The sequence below is a fragment of the Lolium perenne genome, chromosome 3 (assembly GCF_019359855.2).
Source record: "Lolium perenne isolate Kyuss_39 chromosome 3, Kyuss_2.0, whole genome shotgun sequence".
Lineage (NCBI taxonomy): Eukaryota > Viridiplantae > Streptophyta > Magnoliopsida > Poales > Poaceae > Lolium > Lolium perenne.
Genome location: NC_067246.2, coordinates 346215693 through 346233470, shown reverse-complemented (window position 1 = coordinate 346233470; position 17778 = coordinate 346215693). Strand labels below are relative to the sequence as shown.

General features: G+C 59.1%; 1 protein-coding gene across 1 annotated transcript; it reads left to right on the top strand.

Moving 5' to 3' along the window:
- The first annotated feature begins 6011 nt into the window (after window positions 1-6011).
- On the top strand, window positions 6012-15831 carry LOC139838328 (uncharacterized). Its single transcript, XM_071827736.1, has 3 exons — window positions 6012-6124; window positions 6362-6822; window positions 15820-15831. Exons 2-3 carry the CDS (start codon window positions 6463-6465, stop codon window positions 15829-15831), a joined length of 372 nt encoding a protein of 123 aa, XP_071683837.1. The 5' UTR covers window positions 6012-6124; window positions 6362-6462.
- Window positions 15832-17778: the final 1947 nt, after the last annotated feature.

Sequence of the window (17778 nt, the reverse complement as noted above, 5' to 3'; positions counted from 1 at the left end):
CTTTTCTTAAAACGGATCCGGATATTTACCATATCCATTTCTACAGACGTCCGGATTCGCATATTACCACTTCCATTTTTAAGTTTTCGAATACGAATGCCGGATAATATGGACTATCCACTGCCAGTTTCAGTTGACAAGGACGAATGGTCCTCTCTGAGATGTTAGACCTGGCACGTTTACCCCTGCCTACACCATCTTCTCTCTCACTTCCCCCATTCACTTCCCGCTCGATTTGTCGGAAATGGAGGAGGCGGTGACTCCAGAAGGCGACGGCGGTGATGGCACGCAGTGGTAGTGTTGGTTCTAGGTTGCTGCTGCCGGTGGAGGTGGCAGAAGTGTTGGAGATGGACTCGACCTCGATGACACGGACGAGATGTGGATGTCTCAGCCATCATCCGCGGTGGCGATGCTCGCCAAAATCTGGGTGGACCATCTGGTCATGAGAACACGGTGGACCAGTTCAGAGACACATTGATTAATTTGCACATATGCCAAAATAGGAATTTCCATTATCATAGAATGCCCAATGTAAGAATCATTGTGGATTGCAAAAAGAAGAACGGTCATTTCTACATAACTACATCGTTGATAAAGGGAGAGAAGATATTTGTAATTAGGAAGACGAACATAGAGCATACATGTGAAAGAGCAAAATCTATACTCCGTGTTTTATGTGTTTGATAACAACACTTGAATGAATTTCACCGTGTGCAAAGATTGTCTTTGATAGATTTGCAAGTGCACGGTGACCTCGCTGAACACGTCATGATCGGAGGACTGAAGCGTAGATTATAGGTTTTCTGGTTTTGTGTGTGTATCGTGAGGTAACATGGTTGGAGAGGAAAAGAGGAGAAACTTGTCACTGCATGACCAGTACTACCGGTACCAGGAGCAGTAGTACCGCTACCCCTACTGGTACCGCCCTGCAGTACCACTCTGGAAGAAATGCTCTGAAAAACTTACAGAGAGGGTTACGATACCATGGGTGGTAGTATCGCTTGCAAGCAGTAGTACCGCTTTTGTACCGCTTAGGTACCGTAACTCAGGCCAGAAACTTACAGAGGCCATTGCGGTACCAAAGTGGTACCGCAAGCGGTACTACCGTTGTAAGTCCATGTGGCTGCATCTGTGAGGTATTTCGAATCCAGAGCGGTACTACCGCTTGCCAAAGCGGTAGTACCGGTTGCGCGGAGACAGCACATAACGGTTGGATTTTGGGGGACCCTATATAAAGGTCCCTTCTTCCCAACTAGTTTTTATCTGTTCTATCCCTCTCCATTGTTGTTGAGCTTAAACCTTGAGGATCTCCCCACCCATCCAACCAATCTTGCCCAAACTTTTAGGAGTGGTGGAGGAGACCCCGATCTATAGTTCTACCAAGAAAGATTTCACCAATTCGTGCTAGTCCTCTGTGGATCTTGGAGTTAGGATTCCTATGGTGGGATCTTGGAGGAAGTGCTCCTATGGAGGTTAGCTTGGAGTTGTGCTAGCCCCATAGGGTGTTGGGAGCCTCCGGTGTTGTGGAGCTCTGTCGTGGTATCGTCACGGCATATGCCATAGGGTGGCTAATCGAAGTGGTTCCTGAGGGATCTCACGGCGGTATCCGGAAGCGGGTATGGGCACGAGCGACACGGCGACGTACCCAGGTTCGAGGCCCTCCGGTGGAGGTAAAACCTCTACTCCTGCTATGAGTGTATATGATGATCACACAGTACAGTGGTGCTCCTAGAGCTGTGTCCGGCTGGCCCTGAGAGGCTAAGGAAGACGATGGTCTCTCTCACAGGGCAGCTCTGTAGGTGGGTGAAAGCAATAAATGATCGATCCCCTGCACGAGAGGGGGTAGTGCGGCTTATATAGGCACCGGCACTTTACATATAAGACCCTATAGTTTACTGGCCGGCTGGGCCGGCTTCGGCTTCCGCTCCTTCCCGAGGCGGTGACGTCAGGAGTGGTTGGGGCATCGTGGCCTGTCCCATCCGGCTGCCACGGTCAGCGGTATGGAGGAGGTGTCCCTGTCGCCGTCAGCCACTGTAGCCGGTACGGATCGTCGTAAGCCCTGACGGCCTGTCCATCGCGTGGCACTATTGCTCCACAAAGGCCCCCGCGTTTACGGAAGATGGAGTCAGCGTGGACTTTAGGAACCCGGATCACCAACCCGGTCCCTTCCAAGTGCAAGACTCGCCAGCCTCGAGTCGGTCCGAGGTACAAACCCCGCCGGATATGGCTTGTAGAAGCCGGCCCAGCTACGACATTGGTGGCCGTAGCCAGGCCGACTAGGACCTAGAGCCAGCCGGCTTCCGGACCAGCCGGCCACGGCGCCGCCCGGCTGCACCTCGCCCGGCCTTTGCCGCGAGCCGGCCAGTGGCCAGCCGGCTGCTCCGCGTCCATTGCCCTACCGGGGTCTTCCCCGACATTAGCCCCCGGCTGGCAAGGTCCTGCGCCCAGAAGGACCTAGGCAGGTTTTCCTGGCTTCTCGAGTATATTTGACGGCACTTGGAGGGGCCGACTGAGAATTTCCATTCAGCCGGCTGCGCCCTCATCCGGCTCGTTCCTGCCGGCTGCTTCTAGCCGGCCGCTTTTTACACTTGTGTAGTTTTTGCTTTCTTGCAAGATCTGACGGCGCCTCCGCCTTGCTGATGAATTTTGGCTTGAGTGGAACTTTTGGTCCGGCTCCGGCTTGCGGCGCGCCGGAGTCTCCGCCGCCTCGGGTCCTGCGCCCGACTTGACGGGTCTGACGCCTGGCCCGGTGGTCGGTTCGTCTGGTCACATCAATGTTCCCCCGGATCCGGTGCGGTAGTGGGCGACGTGGTGTGGCCGTTTTCGGTAACCGTCGTGGACGTGGGAGGAGTTACGGCGCAGTTACGGCGCAGTAAATCCGGCGACGTGGGAGGAGTTACGGCCCACGACCGCCACTTGGAGGCCAACCGCCCGCGTCGGGTGGCTATAAATGCCGCGGGGGGGCGCCCCGAGGCGGCCACTTGCCATTTCTTCTTCCTCGCACTCTTGCCCCCATCGCTATCCTCTGCGCGCTCGAGCTCGCTGCTGCTCCGGCGAACATCTTCCGCTGGCGAACTCCGGCGGGCGAATCTCCACCGATCCGCCGCCGCCACCCCGCCAATCCGGCGCCACGGGGCCGTGCGTCTCGACGGAGCGTCCTCAGCCGCCGCTATCGCCGCCGCGGTCGCAAGGTTCTTCCTCGCCGTTCAGCCTCTCCTGGTCATCTTCTTCCTCGACCTCGTCAATGGCGTCCCCCAGTGGATCGTGGAGGGGCTCCTACATGCGGGAGGACGACATCGAGCGCCTGGTGCGCCTCCGGCGAGTCCCGCAGTCGGTCATCACGCGGGTGCCCGGCGAGGAAGTGGAGCCCGAGCCGCGGCCCGGCGAGCGCGTCGTCTTCGGCGCGCACCTCGACCGCGGGCTAGGTCTGCCGGCTTCGCCGTTCTTCCGGCAATTCCTCGACCACTTCGGCCTTCAGCCGCACCACCTGCCGGCCAACGCGTGCGTCCTCCTGAGCTGCTTCGTAGCGTTCATGGAGGCTTACGCCGGCTTGTGGCCCGACATCGACTTCTGGAGCCGGCTCTTCTTCTTGAAGGCGCAGACCAACGACGGCCGCCTGCGAGCCTGCGGCGCCGCCTCGATCTACACCCGGCCTGGTACGCCTTTCCCCAAGATCCCCACCGTCGACTCGGTGAAGAACTGGCAAATGTCATTCTTCTACGTGCGCAACGAGGGGGAGCTCGTCGACCGGATCAACCTGCCGGAGTTCAATCCGGCTCCTCCAGTCGGCCGGATCAACTGGAGCCACAACGCCCGCTCGACGGATCCGGACGCGGAGGTGAACCTTCTCTGGGATCTCCTGGCGACAGCCACCGCTGGCGGGCTGACTGCCGAAGATCTTCTCTGCACCATCGCCGAGCGCCGGGTGCTGCCGCTCCAGATGCGCACCCACAAGATCGGGCACATGTCCGGCCGGTTCGATCCGAACCGGACGTCCAAGGTGCCGCTCACCAAGGCCTGTGTGGCCAGCCGGGTGAACCACATCACCAAGGCGAACCTGGCGGAGGACTGGAGCTACGGGCTGGTGCCCTGCGACAGGAACCATCCACCGGCGCGGGTAAGCTTCGTGTCTTTGCCATTTTCCGGCTTGCGGCTGCGAGGCCGACTTCCTTTTTCTTCTGCCGACTTCCGGCTATGCTCATGTTTTTCTGTCTTTCTAGGTTTTTGAGCGCCAGAACGCCGAGGACGGCGACCTGGCGACGAAGAGGTGGACGCCGGATCTCGTCGATCCGGCTGACCAAGCCGGCGACCATGCCGGCGACGACGACCTGCCGCAGGCGCCTGATCTAGGCGGCCAGGGGGAGCACAATCCGCCCCTTCACCAGAGCACCAGGAGGAGGAGGAGCCGGCGACGTCCGGCACGGGGCCAATCCCCGCCGTGCCTCTGCGCACGAGGCCGCCAAGCGCCACGGCGACTTCGGCGCCCAAGGGCACGAAGAGAGCCGGCTCCACCGCCGCCGCGGAGTCGAGGGCGAAGAAACAGCGCCGGCATCAGCCGAAGAAGGTCCCGGAGCAAGCCGGGTGAGCTCTCTCTCTCTTTCTTGTTTGATTCCTTTTCTTTCCTTACTTTTATGCTTATTATCTTTCTGTTTATCCGGCTAGGGCCCCTATCAAGTTTGCCCAGGGCGGCGGCTCCCGGCAAGCTCCGCGCGTTGTGTCGCCGCTTCCGCGCCAGAGGAGGGAGCAGACGCCGCAGCCTTCCTCGCGCGCACCTACGCCGCCGCCGCTGCGACGGGGATTCTTCCTTTGCCGTGCCGCTGGCCTCCGCGCCGCATCGCGGCACGCGGGTCGAGCCAACGCGGCAGCCGACGCTGGACGACATGTTCCCGCGCCGGACGCCTCTTCTCGGACCCAGCCCGCCGGGGCCGGGCGGGGCATGCCGCCTTCAGCCGGGGCCGGAGCCGGCGGGGCTGCTCCTAGGACCGGCGCCGGCAGGGCCGCGCCGCTGCGGCCGGAGCCGGCAGCAGGCCCACCGTGGTGGAGTTGGACGAGAGTCCGGAGGGGCGCCCGTGCGCCGGAGACAACTGGGCCGGCTGGGCCATCCGCTGCGCCCGGAGCGACGCCGCCGCCGCAGCCGACGAGGGACGAGCCGACCATGCAGGAGCCGGCGAGGGACGAGCCGGCGCGCACGGAGGGCGCCGACTCGCGCGCGCTGGTGAGGACGGAGGGCGCAGCGGGCCCGTCTGAGGGCCTTCATGTGGCCAAGGGTGCCCGGCTGGTGGCTGTGCCGTCCGCCTCCGACTCCGGCCGGCTCGGCAGAACCATGGAGAGGGCATGGCATCGGCGAACTCCTGCGAGGTACTCAGCCGGGAGGGGCAGCCTGGCACGGCGCCCATGAAGATGCTTTTCTCCGGCTATCGGGCCAGCCTCAAGACCAAGGCCGCCGAGACCCTTGCCCAGCTGGCGACGCTGGAGGATGCTGAGAAGGTGTGTTTTCTTTTTCTTTTGCAATTTTCTTGTCCTGGTAGCCCTCCGAGACGTGGGCCGGCTGCCTGAGGCCAGTCCAGGTCTTGTCTAAGCAACTGATTCTTTCAGACGGTTGAGGAGCGGCGCACCTTCTTGTACAACCAGGTGGTGACCAGCTACCACAAGGCTAAGATCGAGCGGGCCGCCTTGGCTCGCGAGCTGGAGGCTGTCAAGGGTAAGCTCTATGCTTCTTTCGACTTCCTGTGTTGTTTCTTTTTTAATCTTGGTTGGCTGACATTTCTTTCCGGCCGCCTCGCAGTTGAGGCCGCCAAGGTCCCGCAGCTGGAGTCGGATCTCCGAGCCGCTCGCGCGCAGTGCGCCGAGAGCGAGGAGGTGGGCCGATCCGCCACCGGCAAGCTCAAGCTGGCTGAGCAGGAGCTGACACGGCTGCGCCTGCTGGAGAAGAACCACATCACCGAGCTCAACTCCCTCAGGACGGCGGAGAAGGAGAAGGTGGATGATCTGAGCCGGCGGCTGTTGGAGGTGGAGAAGCAGCGGCTTGCGCTGCAGGAGGAGGTCACTGCCAAGTCCACGGAGCTGACGGCTACCGCCAAGCGTTGGACCGACGATTTCAGCGCGCTTGATCGCGGCTTGGCGGGTGAGTGCATCTTTATGTTCCTTCCCTTTGCCGGCTTTCGGCTGTCGGCTGCCGATTTTCGTTGGTAGCCGGCAGCAGAAACTTCTTATTTCTTCGCTACCCTCATCTTCGGGCTGGCGGCAGTCGGTTCTTGCCGGCTGCCGCCAGGCTTTTCCTTTTGGTTTAGGACTTCGAAAATTTGCATTTTTCAGCTTATTTCGGCTTTGATGGTTTCTGACTTGCTTCTTCTTCTTGCAGCGGCCTTCCCGGAGACGCAGGAGGCGGCTTTGGCAGCCGTTGGCGTCGCGCGCGATTCCAGGAGGCGGGAAACCGGCGAGGGCAGCTCGGAGTACTTCTCCATGGAGGACCATCTGGCGTCCATGGCTGCCCGCATCGAGCCCGTCACCAAGCTCGGCTGGGAGCTGCGGAAGGCGGCCGAAGAGCTGGTGCCCATGCTGTGGCCTGGGGAGGCGGCGCCGCAAGACATCTCCGGCCTCATCTCTTCGATGGAGCGGGCGCCGGACCGCTTCCTCGACTGGAAGGAGTCGGCCACGCGCGCCGGCGCCGACATGGCGCTGTCCTTCGTCCTCTCCTGGTACAACGAGGTGGACCTGGGGCAGCTTGAGTTCCGGCGAGCCGGCGTGGAGGACAAGCTCCCGGCTGAGCTCAAGGCCGCCCGCCTTGCCCGAGCCAGCACCATCGCCGGCTTCGTCGACAAGGCCCTCTTCGTCGCGGACCCGAACCCTCCTCCATCCGATGAAGAATACATGGATGATGAGGAGGCGGAAGACGTGCCTGAGGACGACCCGGCCGCCGGCTCCACTGATGCCCCTCCGGCTTAGATTTCCTGCTTTTCAGTTGTTCTTTTGCAAGACAGTTTATTAAATCCCCGGGATGCCGGGTGCAGATGTAAGACAATATTATCGCCTTTTAATTATGCCACACTTTAATGTGTTTGTTAACCAATTATGTGCCGAGTTGCTTTCTTTCGACTCGTTCGCTTTTTCCCATCCGCCCCACTCTTTGGCTGTGCCCTTGCCGGTCGTACGTCCGACTTGCGGTCCGTCGCCGGATCAAGAGCGGGCCGCTGGGTGAGGCCGATAGTATTTCAGTCGAACGGGCTGAATTCGGCAATCCGGCACTTATAGGAAAAGTTGCAAGTCAACTCGCTTTTACTCTTTCCCTTAGTCGTTTTTCGCGTGCCGGCTCCCTAGGCCTTACTCCCGCCAGCCGGACAGCCGGGTTGCGGTCTGTAGCTGGTCGGAAGCCGGCTGTCGGAAACCGGATCACGTTACTGAGCCGACCGCGTGAGAGGGTTTAAGCCAATTGGCGAAACAAGGTAAAGTATGCGAAAAACTTGTCGGAAACGGCGTTCTTGGCGCAAGCTTTTTCATAACTCACAAAGGGGGTACAAGGGATACATACATTCCTGCTCTCATGCGTAAAATGGGCGGAGTAACCTGACATTCCAGGGACGTTTAGTCTCCTCGTCAGCCTTGTCCGGCTTGTTTTTCTTAGCCTCTTGGGCATCTATGAGATAGTAGGAATCATTGCCTCTGCCTTGCTCACGATGAAGGGACCCTCCCATGGGGATGACAGTTTATGCTTTGTCCGGCTGTCCGCTGGATCAGCCGGAGCACTAGGTCTCCTTCTCGGAATGCTAAGGGCTGGACCTTCCGGCTGTGATAGCGTCGGAGGCTTTGCTGGTAGATGGTAGATCTAGACTCAGCCAGCAGCCGGGCCTCTTCGACCAGGTCGACTCCATCTTCGCGAGCTTCTTTGGCTTCGGCTTCTGTGTAGAGCTTGATCCTTGGTGCGTCGTGCTCGATATCGCCGGCAGACGGCTTCGGCCCCGTATACGAGGAAAAATGGTGTGAAGCCGACTGAGCGATTTGTCGTTGTGCGCAGGCTCCACAGCACATTGGGCAGTTCTTCAATCCAGCAGCCGGCTGTTCGCTCGAGCGGCTCCACCAGCCGGGGCCGGATGCCGGCTAGGACTAAGCCGTTAGCCTTTTCCACTTGTCCGTTGGACTCTGGGTGTGCCACAGAAGATAGGGCCATCCGGATTCCCATTTCCCCGCAATAGCGAGAGAAGATGCCTTGGGAGAAGTTGGTGCCGTTGTCGGTGATGATGGTGTGGGGGTAGCCGAATCTCACAATGATTTCCTTGAGGAATGTGACGGCTGTGGAGCCGTCCAGTTTCTTGATTGGCTTGGCTTCGATCCACTTGGTGAATTTATCAATCATCACCAAGAGATGTGTCATGCCGCCTCGCGCTGTTCTGAATGGGCCCACCATATCCAAGCCCCATACGGCAAATGGCCATGTGATGGGGATGGTTTTCAAGGCGGAAGCCGGCTGGTGTCTTTGCTTTGCGAAGCGCTGACAGCCGTTGCACTTCTTCACCAAATCTTCTGCGTCTCTGAGCGCAGTCGGCCAGTAAAAACCGTGCCGGAAGGCTTTGGCCACTATGGCTCTGGATGAGGCGTGATGTCCGCACTCTCCTTGATGGATTTCCGTAGGAGTTCAATCCCTTCAGCCGGCTCGACGCACCGCTGGAACACCCCACTTACGCTGCGTTTGTACACTGGTGGTTGATGATGGTGTAGGCCTTGGCCCTTCTCTCAATCTGCCTGGCCTGGACTCTATCATCAGGCAGCACACCGTCGGTGAGGTAGGAGAGGAATTCTTGTGCCCATGAAGGTACGCATCTTATCTCGAATACGCTGACCAACAGGGCCTCCTGCGTGGGAGCTTCCGGATTCGACTGCATGGTCGCCGGGTCCGGCTTGCTAGCCGGCGGGTTCGGCTTGCTAGCCCCGAGTTTGGCGATGAAGCCCCGGGTTGGACTGAGAAGTCCCCGGGTTCGGCATGCTAGCCGGCGGGTTTGGCTTGTTAGCCCCCGACTTGGGCGATGAAGCCCCCGGGTTGGACTGAGCAGCCCCCGGGTCAGCCGGCACGAATATTGAATCCGAGTCCGGTGACGGTATGATGGACGGCTTCTTGAGAACCGCCAAAGCGACACCCGGCGGGATGGCTTGCCGGGTTGAGCCAATCTTGGATAAGGCATCAGCCGCCTCGTTGTTTGCTCGTGGCACGTGGTGGAATTCGCAGCCGTCGAAGAAGCCGGATAGCTGCTGGACATGGAAGCGGTACGAGGCCATATTGGCGTCCTTCGCGTCCCGATCGCCGGATGCTTGCTGTATGACCAAGTCGGAGTCGCCGAAGCAAAGTATGCGACGCACGCCAATCTCCTTGGCCAGCTTCAGCCCATGAATGAGCGCTTCATATTCCGCCACATTGTTGGATGCGGCGAAGTGGATCTGCAGGACGTAGTCCAGCCGGTCTCCCTTGGGAGAGGTGATGACGATGCCGGCTCCCAAGCCGTTGCGCATCTTCGAGCCGTCGAAGTGCATCTTCCAATGTGTGGAATCCGGCACAGGCGGCAGGTACTGCATCTCAGCCCAGTCGACGAAGAAGTCCGCGAGGATCTGCGACTTGATGGCCGTGCGTGGCTCGTAGAGGATAGTGTGGGCGGCTAGCTCCAGGGCCCACTTGGCAACCCGGCCGTTGGCATCCTTGCTGCCGATGATTTCCGCCAAAGGCGCTGTGGCAACCACCCTGATGGGATGTTCTTGAAAGTAATGCTTGAGCTTCTTGGCCGCCATGTAGACGCCGTAGGTGACCTTCTGGTAGTGGGGGTAGTTTTGCTTCGACTGGGAGAGCACTTCGCTGAGGTAATAGACTGGGCGCTGGACCAGCTTCTCTCTGTTTTCGGCTTCTTTGCGCTCCACCACCAGGACAACGCTAACCACTCGGTTGGTGGCTGCGATGTACAACAGCATCGGCTCCATTGAAGCCGGCGTTGCAAGGATTGGCGCGGTTGAGAGCACGCGCTTTAAGTCACGGAAGGCTTCATCCGCCTGCGGTGACCAGACGAACTTGTCCGCCTTCTTCATTAGTTGATACAGGGGCAGTGCCTTCTCCCCCAGCCGGCTGACGAAGCGGCTCAAGGAGGCCAGGCAGCCAGCAAACTTCTGGACGTCCTTGAGGCACTGCGGCAGTTCCATCTTCTCCAGGGCACTGATCTTGTCCGGGTTGGCTTCGATCCCTCGCTGAGAGACGAGGTAGCCAAGGAGCTGGCCAGACGGCACGCCGAATGTGCACTTGGCCGGGTTGAGCTTCATCCGGAATCTTCTCAGATTGGTGAAGGTTTCTCTCAGGTCATCAAGGAGGGTAGTCGTCTCCTTGGTCTTGACAACGACGTCATCCACGTACGCGTGAATGTTTCTGCCGATTTGATCCTGCAAGCATTTCTGCATGCATCTTTGGTAGGTGGCGCCTGCATTTTTCAAGCCGAATGGCATAGTCGTGTAGCAGTAAGCCCCGTACGGGGTAATGAACGAAGTCTTTATTTGATCAGCCGGATTCAAAGGAATCTGGTGGTAGCCTGAATAGGCGTCTAAGAAAGACAACAGTTCACAGCCGGCAGTCGAGTCTATGACTTGATCTATGCGCGGCAGGGGGAAGGGGTCCTTCGGGCACGCCTTGTTCAGGCTGGTGTAGTCGATACACATGCGCCAGGAGCCGTTCTTCTTCAACACCAGGACCGGGTTCGCCAACCAGTCCGGGTGCAGCACTTCCATGATGAAGCCGGCAGCTAGGAGCCGGGCGATTTCTTCACCGATGGCCTTCCTTCGTTCTTCGGCGAAGCGCCTGAGAGGCTGCTTCACCGGCTTGGCTTCAGGCCGGACGTGGAGGTGGTGCTCAGCCAACTCCCTCGGCACACCCGGCATGTCTCTTGGAGTCCATGCGAAGATGTCCCGATTCTCACGGAGGAAGCTGGTGAGCTCGCTTTCCTATTTCTTGTTCAAGCCGGCACCGATGGTGACGAACTTGTCCGGCTGCGCCGGGTCCAGGAGGATCTTCTTGGTGTGGTCGGCCGGCTGGAAGTGAGTCGTCCCAGCCGGGTTGCCTGCAGCCGGCATGTCTGTCTGCGCGGCTTTGGCGAGGGCAACGGCGTCGTGGATGAGCTGCTTCTCGGTGGCGATGACCAGCGTCTGGGCCATCTTGGAGCTCTGCGTGGCGCAGTCCATGGAGCGGCGATAGTCGCCGGCTACGGTGATGACCCCCTTGGGGCCAGGCAGCTTCATCTTCAGGTACCCATAGTGGGGCACCGCCATGAACTTGGTCAGGGCCGGCCTGCCCAGGAGCGCGTGGTAGGGACTCACGAGGTCCACCACCTCGAACTCGATTCTTTCGGTGCGGAAGTGATCCGGCTGCCCGAACATCACCTCCAGCGTGATCCGGCCGATCGGCTGGCAGCAATGGCCTGGCACGATGCCGTGGAAGACGGTGGGGGTGGGGCGCAACTCGGCCTCCTGGATGCCCAGCTTGCGGGCGGTGTCGCGGTAGAGGATGTTGATGCTGCTGCCGCCGTCGATGAGGACGCGCGAAAAACGCACGCTGCGCCGGGTTGTGCCGATGGTGGGGTCGAGGACCATGGCGTAGCTGCCCGGCTTCGGCAGGACAGCCGGTGTGTCACGGCGATCGAAAGTGATGGCCTGCTCGACCAGTTTAGGTGCGGGGGACCGGCGGTATGACCGCGTTGACCTCGAGGGAACGGCGCTCTTGGCTCGTCCTGTCCTCGGGCTCGGAGGTGAAGATGATGTAGGTGGCGTCTTCGGCCAAATATCGGCCGGCATGGTGCACTTGGTTAGCCTCGTGGTGCTCGAGGTTGGCGTTCTCTGCGCCGGCTTGGCCACCCGGCCCGCCGGCTGGTGGAGGCGGGGGTGGAGGCGGTAGAGGTTCACCGCTTGTCAGCCGCTTCATGAAGTGGCAGTCGCGGGTGGTGTGGTTGGAGGGGTTCTTGCCGCTGTGGTACTTGCACGGCGAGTCGAGCATTTGCTCAAAGGTGTACTTCGGCTTCCACTGCCGGTCTTGCTTCTGGCGGCGGCTGCCGCCTGCCGCGTTGTCTGCCACGGCGGCTACGTGGGCGGAGCCGTACCGGCGGTCCGGCTGGTCGCTGTGACGCTTGCCGCGGTAGTTGTCCCGCCGGCTGCCATGCGAACCGCCCTCGGCCGGCTTGTGCTCAGCCGGCCTGTTGTTGTCCCGCCTTGCTGGAGCCGGTGAAATGTCAGCCGGCGCCTTGCCGGCTTCCCCTGCCAGCGCGTACTTGTCGGCGATGGCCATCAAGGCGGCCATCGACTTGGGGTCACTGCGGCGCAACTTGTGCCACAGCATGGTGTTGGGCCGACAGCCTCCCATGAAGAAGCTGATGGCCTGGATCTCGTGCACGCCCTCGCAGAGTTGCGCATCTCGCACCAACGCGTCGGTGCGCGCGATCCGTCTCGTCGGGGCCACCTTGCACATCTCGAGCTGTCGGGCGACCCGGCCGGCGATAGGTGCCGGTGAAGTTGCTGATGAAGGCCGCTTCGAAGTCAAGCCAGCCGTTTATGCTGCCGGCTGGCAGGTTGTTGAGCCATGTGCGGGCGGAGCCGACCAGCATCAGGGGGGAGTAGCGCACGGCCCAGCGCTTGTTGCCTTTGGCGATGCCGACTGCGGTGGAGTAGTCCTGCAGCCAGTCCTCCGGCTTGGCGGTGCCGTCGTACTTGGGGGTGTCGCGGGGGAGCGTGAAGCCTTCGAGCGTGGGCTCGTTGGCGATGCGGGGCCCGAAGCACTTTGGGCCGGCTGGAGCTTCTTCTTCCGCAATGCGGGATTCGACCAGCCGGTCGAGGCGATCTCGGGCGTCGGCGGGCTCGATGCGCGGGCCCAGCCGGGAGTGTGCCGGCTGGCGCGCGCCGCTTGCTTCTGGAGCCGCTCGGTGATGACGGCGGGGCTCGGAGTCTTGCTCCTGGTTCCGGCTTGGAGGGGGCCGGCTGCGGCTGCTGCCGCTCGGCTGCTGGCTTGGCCGGCCCGAGCTGTGCGTGGCCCGGGAGTCATGGCGCCGGCTTGGTCCTGGGGAGGCGGACTCGGCCGTGTCCCTGGCGCCTTCCCTGTCGTTGCCTGCAGCTCCACGAGCGTGAGAAGCTCTGGGGCATTGACATACACAGGGTCGGCGATGCTGTTGGCTGCGTTAAGCAGCTCAGTCACCCGCATGGTCTGACGGCGTAACTCTTCGCCTTCGAGGCGGTTCAGCTCTTCTGCGGCGGCTTCTGCCGCGCGCATGTTCTTGTCGGGGGTGTTGTAGACGGGGAGCTCCATGGACGGAGCCGGCGAAGGAGCGCCGTCGCGGGCGATCTCAGTGCCAAGGTCGCGGCCCCTGCGGCGGATATGGCCGGCTCGGCTTGGCTCGTCGCCGCCTGGAGTGAGGCCGTGGGCGCGGTTGTACTCGCGCTGGGTGATCTCCATCTGGCGCTTAGCAGCAGCCAGTTCTTCGGTTTGCTTGAGGAGGAGCTGGCGGTGCGCCTCCAAGTCCGCCTCGACGGCGGTGGGATCTCCGCCAGGCGTGAGCGGGGTGCTCGATTTGCCGGACTGCATCCAGCCGGGACGGTGGTGGTGGCGCTTTCGGGCCCGAGCCGGAGGCGTTGGGGTCGATGTTGCGCTCCAAGCCGGGGCCGCGGGTGCGCGGGTTCTTCTCGGGGAGCTCCTCGCCAGCCATCATGACTTGCACGACGGCGGGGCTGGCGGGAGCGCTGCTGCCGGCTCGCGGAGGAGGGCTAGCGCAGCGCAGCACCTGCCGCGGGTAGCGCGGCGGTGCGACGGTGGCGACGTAAACGTCGAAGCCGCCGAAGGAGATGACGCTGCCGCCGGCTGGGAAGGGCCGGTCAGCGAAGCAGCCAGCGTTGTCGGCGACGCGATTGAGGGAGCCGAATCTCGGATCAAGCCTGAAGCGACTCGCTCGCCGGTGGTGATGGTGAGGCCCGTCCGGATGAAGACACCGGCCGAGGATGCTGAAGGCCCCACGGTGGGCGCCAAATGTCGTGGTATCGTCACGGCATATGCCATAGGGTGGCTAATCGAAGTGGTTCCTGAGGGATCTCACGGCGGTATCCGGAAGCGGGTATGGGCACGAGCGACACGGCGACGTACCCAGGTTCGAGGCCCTCCGGTGGAGGTAAAACCTCTACTCCTGCTATGAGTGTATATGATGATCACACAGTACAGTGGTGCTCCTAGAGCTGTGTCCGGCTGGCCCTGAGAGGCTAAGGAAGACGATGGTCTCTCTCACAGGGCAGCTCTGTAGGTGGGTGAAAGCAATAAATGATCGATCCCCTGCACGAGAGGGGGTAGTGCGGCTTATATAGGCACCGGCACTTTACATATAAGACCCTATAGTTTACTGGCCGGCTGGGCCGGCTTCGGCTTCCGCTCCTTCCCGAGGCGGTGACGTCAGGAGTGGTTGGGGCATCGTGGCCTGTCCCATCCGGCTGCCACGGTCAGCGGTATGGAGGAGGTGTCCCTGTCGCCGTCAGCCACTGTAGCCGGTACGGATCGTCGTAAGCCCTGACGGCCTGTCCATCGCGCGGCACTATTGCTCCACAGTGCCCCGCGTTTTACGGAAGATGGAGTCAGCGTGGACTTTAGGAACCCGGATCACCAACCCGGTCCCTTCCAGTGCAAGACTCGCCAGCCTCGAGTCGGTCTGAGGTACAAACCCCAGTCGGATATGGCTTGTAGAAGCCGGCCCAGCTACAGCATTGGTGGCTGTAGCCAGGCCGACTAGGACCTAGAGCCAGCCGGCTGCACCTCAGCCGGCCTTTGCCGCGAGCCGGCCAGTGGCCAGCCGGCTGCTCCGCGTCCATTGCCCTACCCGGGGTCTTCCCCCCGACAAGCTCGCCCCAACCTTGTGAAGGAACCACCACCTCGACCGGTGCCTTAGTGGAGAAGGGGGAGCCCCTTTTGGAGCTCTCTCGAGGAAGAAGGAGAGGCCTTCCTTCGTGGTGTGGCCGCCTAGCCTCTTGTGTGAGGCTAGCACCTCCTCAACGCAGACGTACTCCCTTTTGTGGGAGGAACTGTGGGTAACAAACGTCGCCTCGTCTCCACCCCCCGGTTGTCCCGCTCCCTAACTTTGTATTATGCTTGGTTCCTTTGCTTGTTGCACTAGCCTAGGATCATACTAGGAACATCTCCACCACTAAAGCTATCACCTTTACCTTCCGCATCACCTAAAATCTGAAAAAGACTTAAAATTTGTGTAGCGTCCATTCACCTCCCCCCTCTTGTTCGCTACGATCCGTTCAATTGGTATCAGAGCAAGGTTTTCTTGCTCAAGCTTTACCACCTAAGAAATGGCCGAACAAGAGACGGTTGTGAATGGGTCCCTTCCCCGTGAGCAACCCCTCCATCATCTACCGTCGATAGCATAACGGCTACGTTGGATGACCTCAAGAAATTGGAGTCATCCATCGTTAGCCAAATGAAGGCAATGATGATGGAGTTGGCTGCTCCGAAATCAACCCCCACCGTAGATCCTAAGTCAAGTGACGTGGATCCCCCACCAAAAGCTAATCAATTTCCTCTTGTTGGTTTTGTCGCTCAATCGAAAAAAGACCCGCAAAAGGAAGGGCTTGGTGAGACCGGCACTTCATCAAAGGGGAAGGATGAGACACCGGTTGCGGAACGCTTAGGGGGTAATCATGCGGTGCCACCACCAAGTGATTACACCATAAATGTTCCAATTCCTATGCCGCATATTTTGTCTCATGGTTCACCACCGTTACTTGAATCCAATAGCTTTGAAAATTGGCAATTCTTAATGCGTTCTCATGTCGCAGCGCTTTTTCTGAGCTTTGGCGCATCATCGAGGAGGGTTATTCACCACGAGACCCGAAGCACTTGACAAAAAGAGAAGTGGTGGATGACCAACTCAACACCACCGCCATCAACATGATTCACATGGTCGTCACGCCCAAGGACCGCGCTCATATTCGCTCGCTCAAGACCGCCGAGGAAGCATGGGATAAACTCGACAAACTCTTCCTCGGAAATGAGAGCATTCAAAGCTCTCGTTTCGATGAAGTGAACAACATGGCCGACAACTTCGTCATGAATGAGTGAGAATCGCCCGAAGAGATGTACCGGCGCCTTATCGCTCTCGCCGTACAAATGCAAGATCTTGGAGCAATGTTTGTGGATGACCATTGGATCAAGGAAAGTTCTACAACGCTCTCCTCCCTTACGAGGAAGTGAAGTTGACGACCATCCGCCAAAACACCTCCTTCCGCGCTATGACATCCGATGAAGTCCTTAGTGAATTCATCGCTTTGGACATCTCCAAGAATAATACGGAGGATCTTGTTGCTCGCGGCCACAATACCCGCAAGCCCAATCTCGCATTGAAGATGAAGGAGCATGAAGCTAGTGAGAGTGATGAGGATCCCATTGAGTGGGGTCCGGATGATCTCAAGACCAACTATCATGAGCACATGGCCCTCGCCGCCAAGAGATTTTGGGAGGGAAACAAGACCCGAAGCACAAGACCAAGAAGACCACGTGATTCTCCAAGGAACTCCTCCAAGAGTCCAAGGGAGGGGCAAATGGGGAGAACATGCTACAATTGCGGCGACAAAAGTCATTTTGTTGCGGATTGTATCTATGAGATAAGAGAAGATAATGGTGGGAGGCTCGTCCGCAAGGAAAAGTTCAAGTCCCTCTCCAAAGGATTCTCCAAGTTCTCTCCTCCAAGGCCGATGACGACAAGGTCTGCTTCACCATGAAGCCAAGAGATTTTATCATCCGTGAAGAGTACTCCTCCGATGAAGGTGAGGAGCGTGAAGACAAGAGCTCCAACAAGGAAGAAGAGGGAGTGGCCGCCATCGCCATTCGCACTCCCTCCATCTCCCTCTTCGACTCTCCAAATGAGAACCTCTTAACCAACAACTTCCGTTGTGTCATGGCAAAGGTATCTTCGGAGGTAGAGTCCCCTTCCAAACTCGATCACATCTCCCTCTAATGCTATATCTATTGATGATGCCACTAGTCTCACCATTAAGCGTGAGATTGTGGGTTTGGATGCTTTTCTCACTAACATGCAAGGGGATACCAAGACCCATGTTGGGGCCCTCTTGGCCCAACTTGGTGCGGCTCAAGACCTCATAGAGGATAAGGGGAGGCTTGAGAGGGAGGCGGAAAATGAGATTGCCTCTCTCAATCAAGCACTTGATGAGGAGCAAAACATACGCATTTCTCTTGAAGCTAGTGTCATTACCCTGCAAGACTCCAACAACGCCATCATCTCCCAACTCACCAAGGACCGAGATCATGCTCTTGGATTGGTGGGTGAGCTCAAGAAGAAGAAGCTTCTTCTTGAGGATGATCACGCATTAATTCTTGAGGAAGTTGTAGCTCTCATCAAGGACTTAAAATCCTTGGAGAGTAAGCATGCACTTCCCTCTGAGACATGTGATCATCCTCAAGAGGAAGCTCACAAGGAGAAAGATTATGGAGGCCCAAACTCATGTTGTGACGAGCTTGTTGATCAAGTTGCTTCTTTGAAGAGGCACAATGATTTGCTCTTGGAGGTCAATGCTCTTCAAGAAGAAGCCTTGGATGAGTATTACCGCTTGTGTAAGGACAAGACCTCATGTTGCAATCATGAAGAAGAAACTGTCGCTCTTGAGAGCACCAAGGCCAAGCTATTGAGTTTTAATGGCATGCAAGAAGAGTCCTTGATGGAGTGCCTCCGCATGAGCAAAGAGAAGGTTACTTGTTGTGATCATGAGGAAGAAATTGTC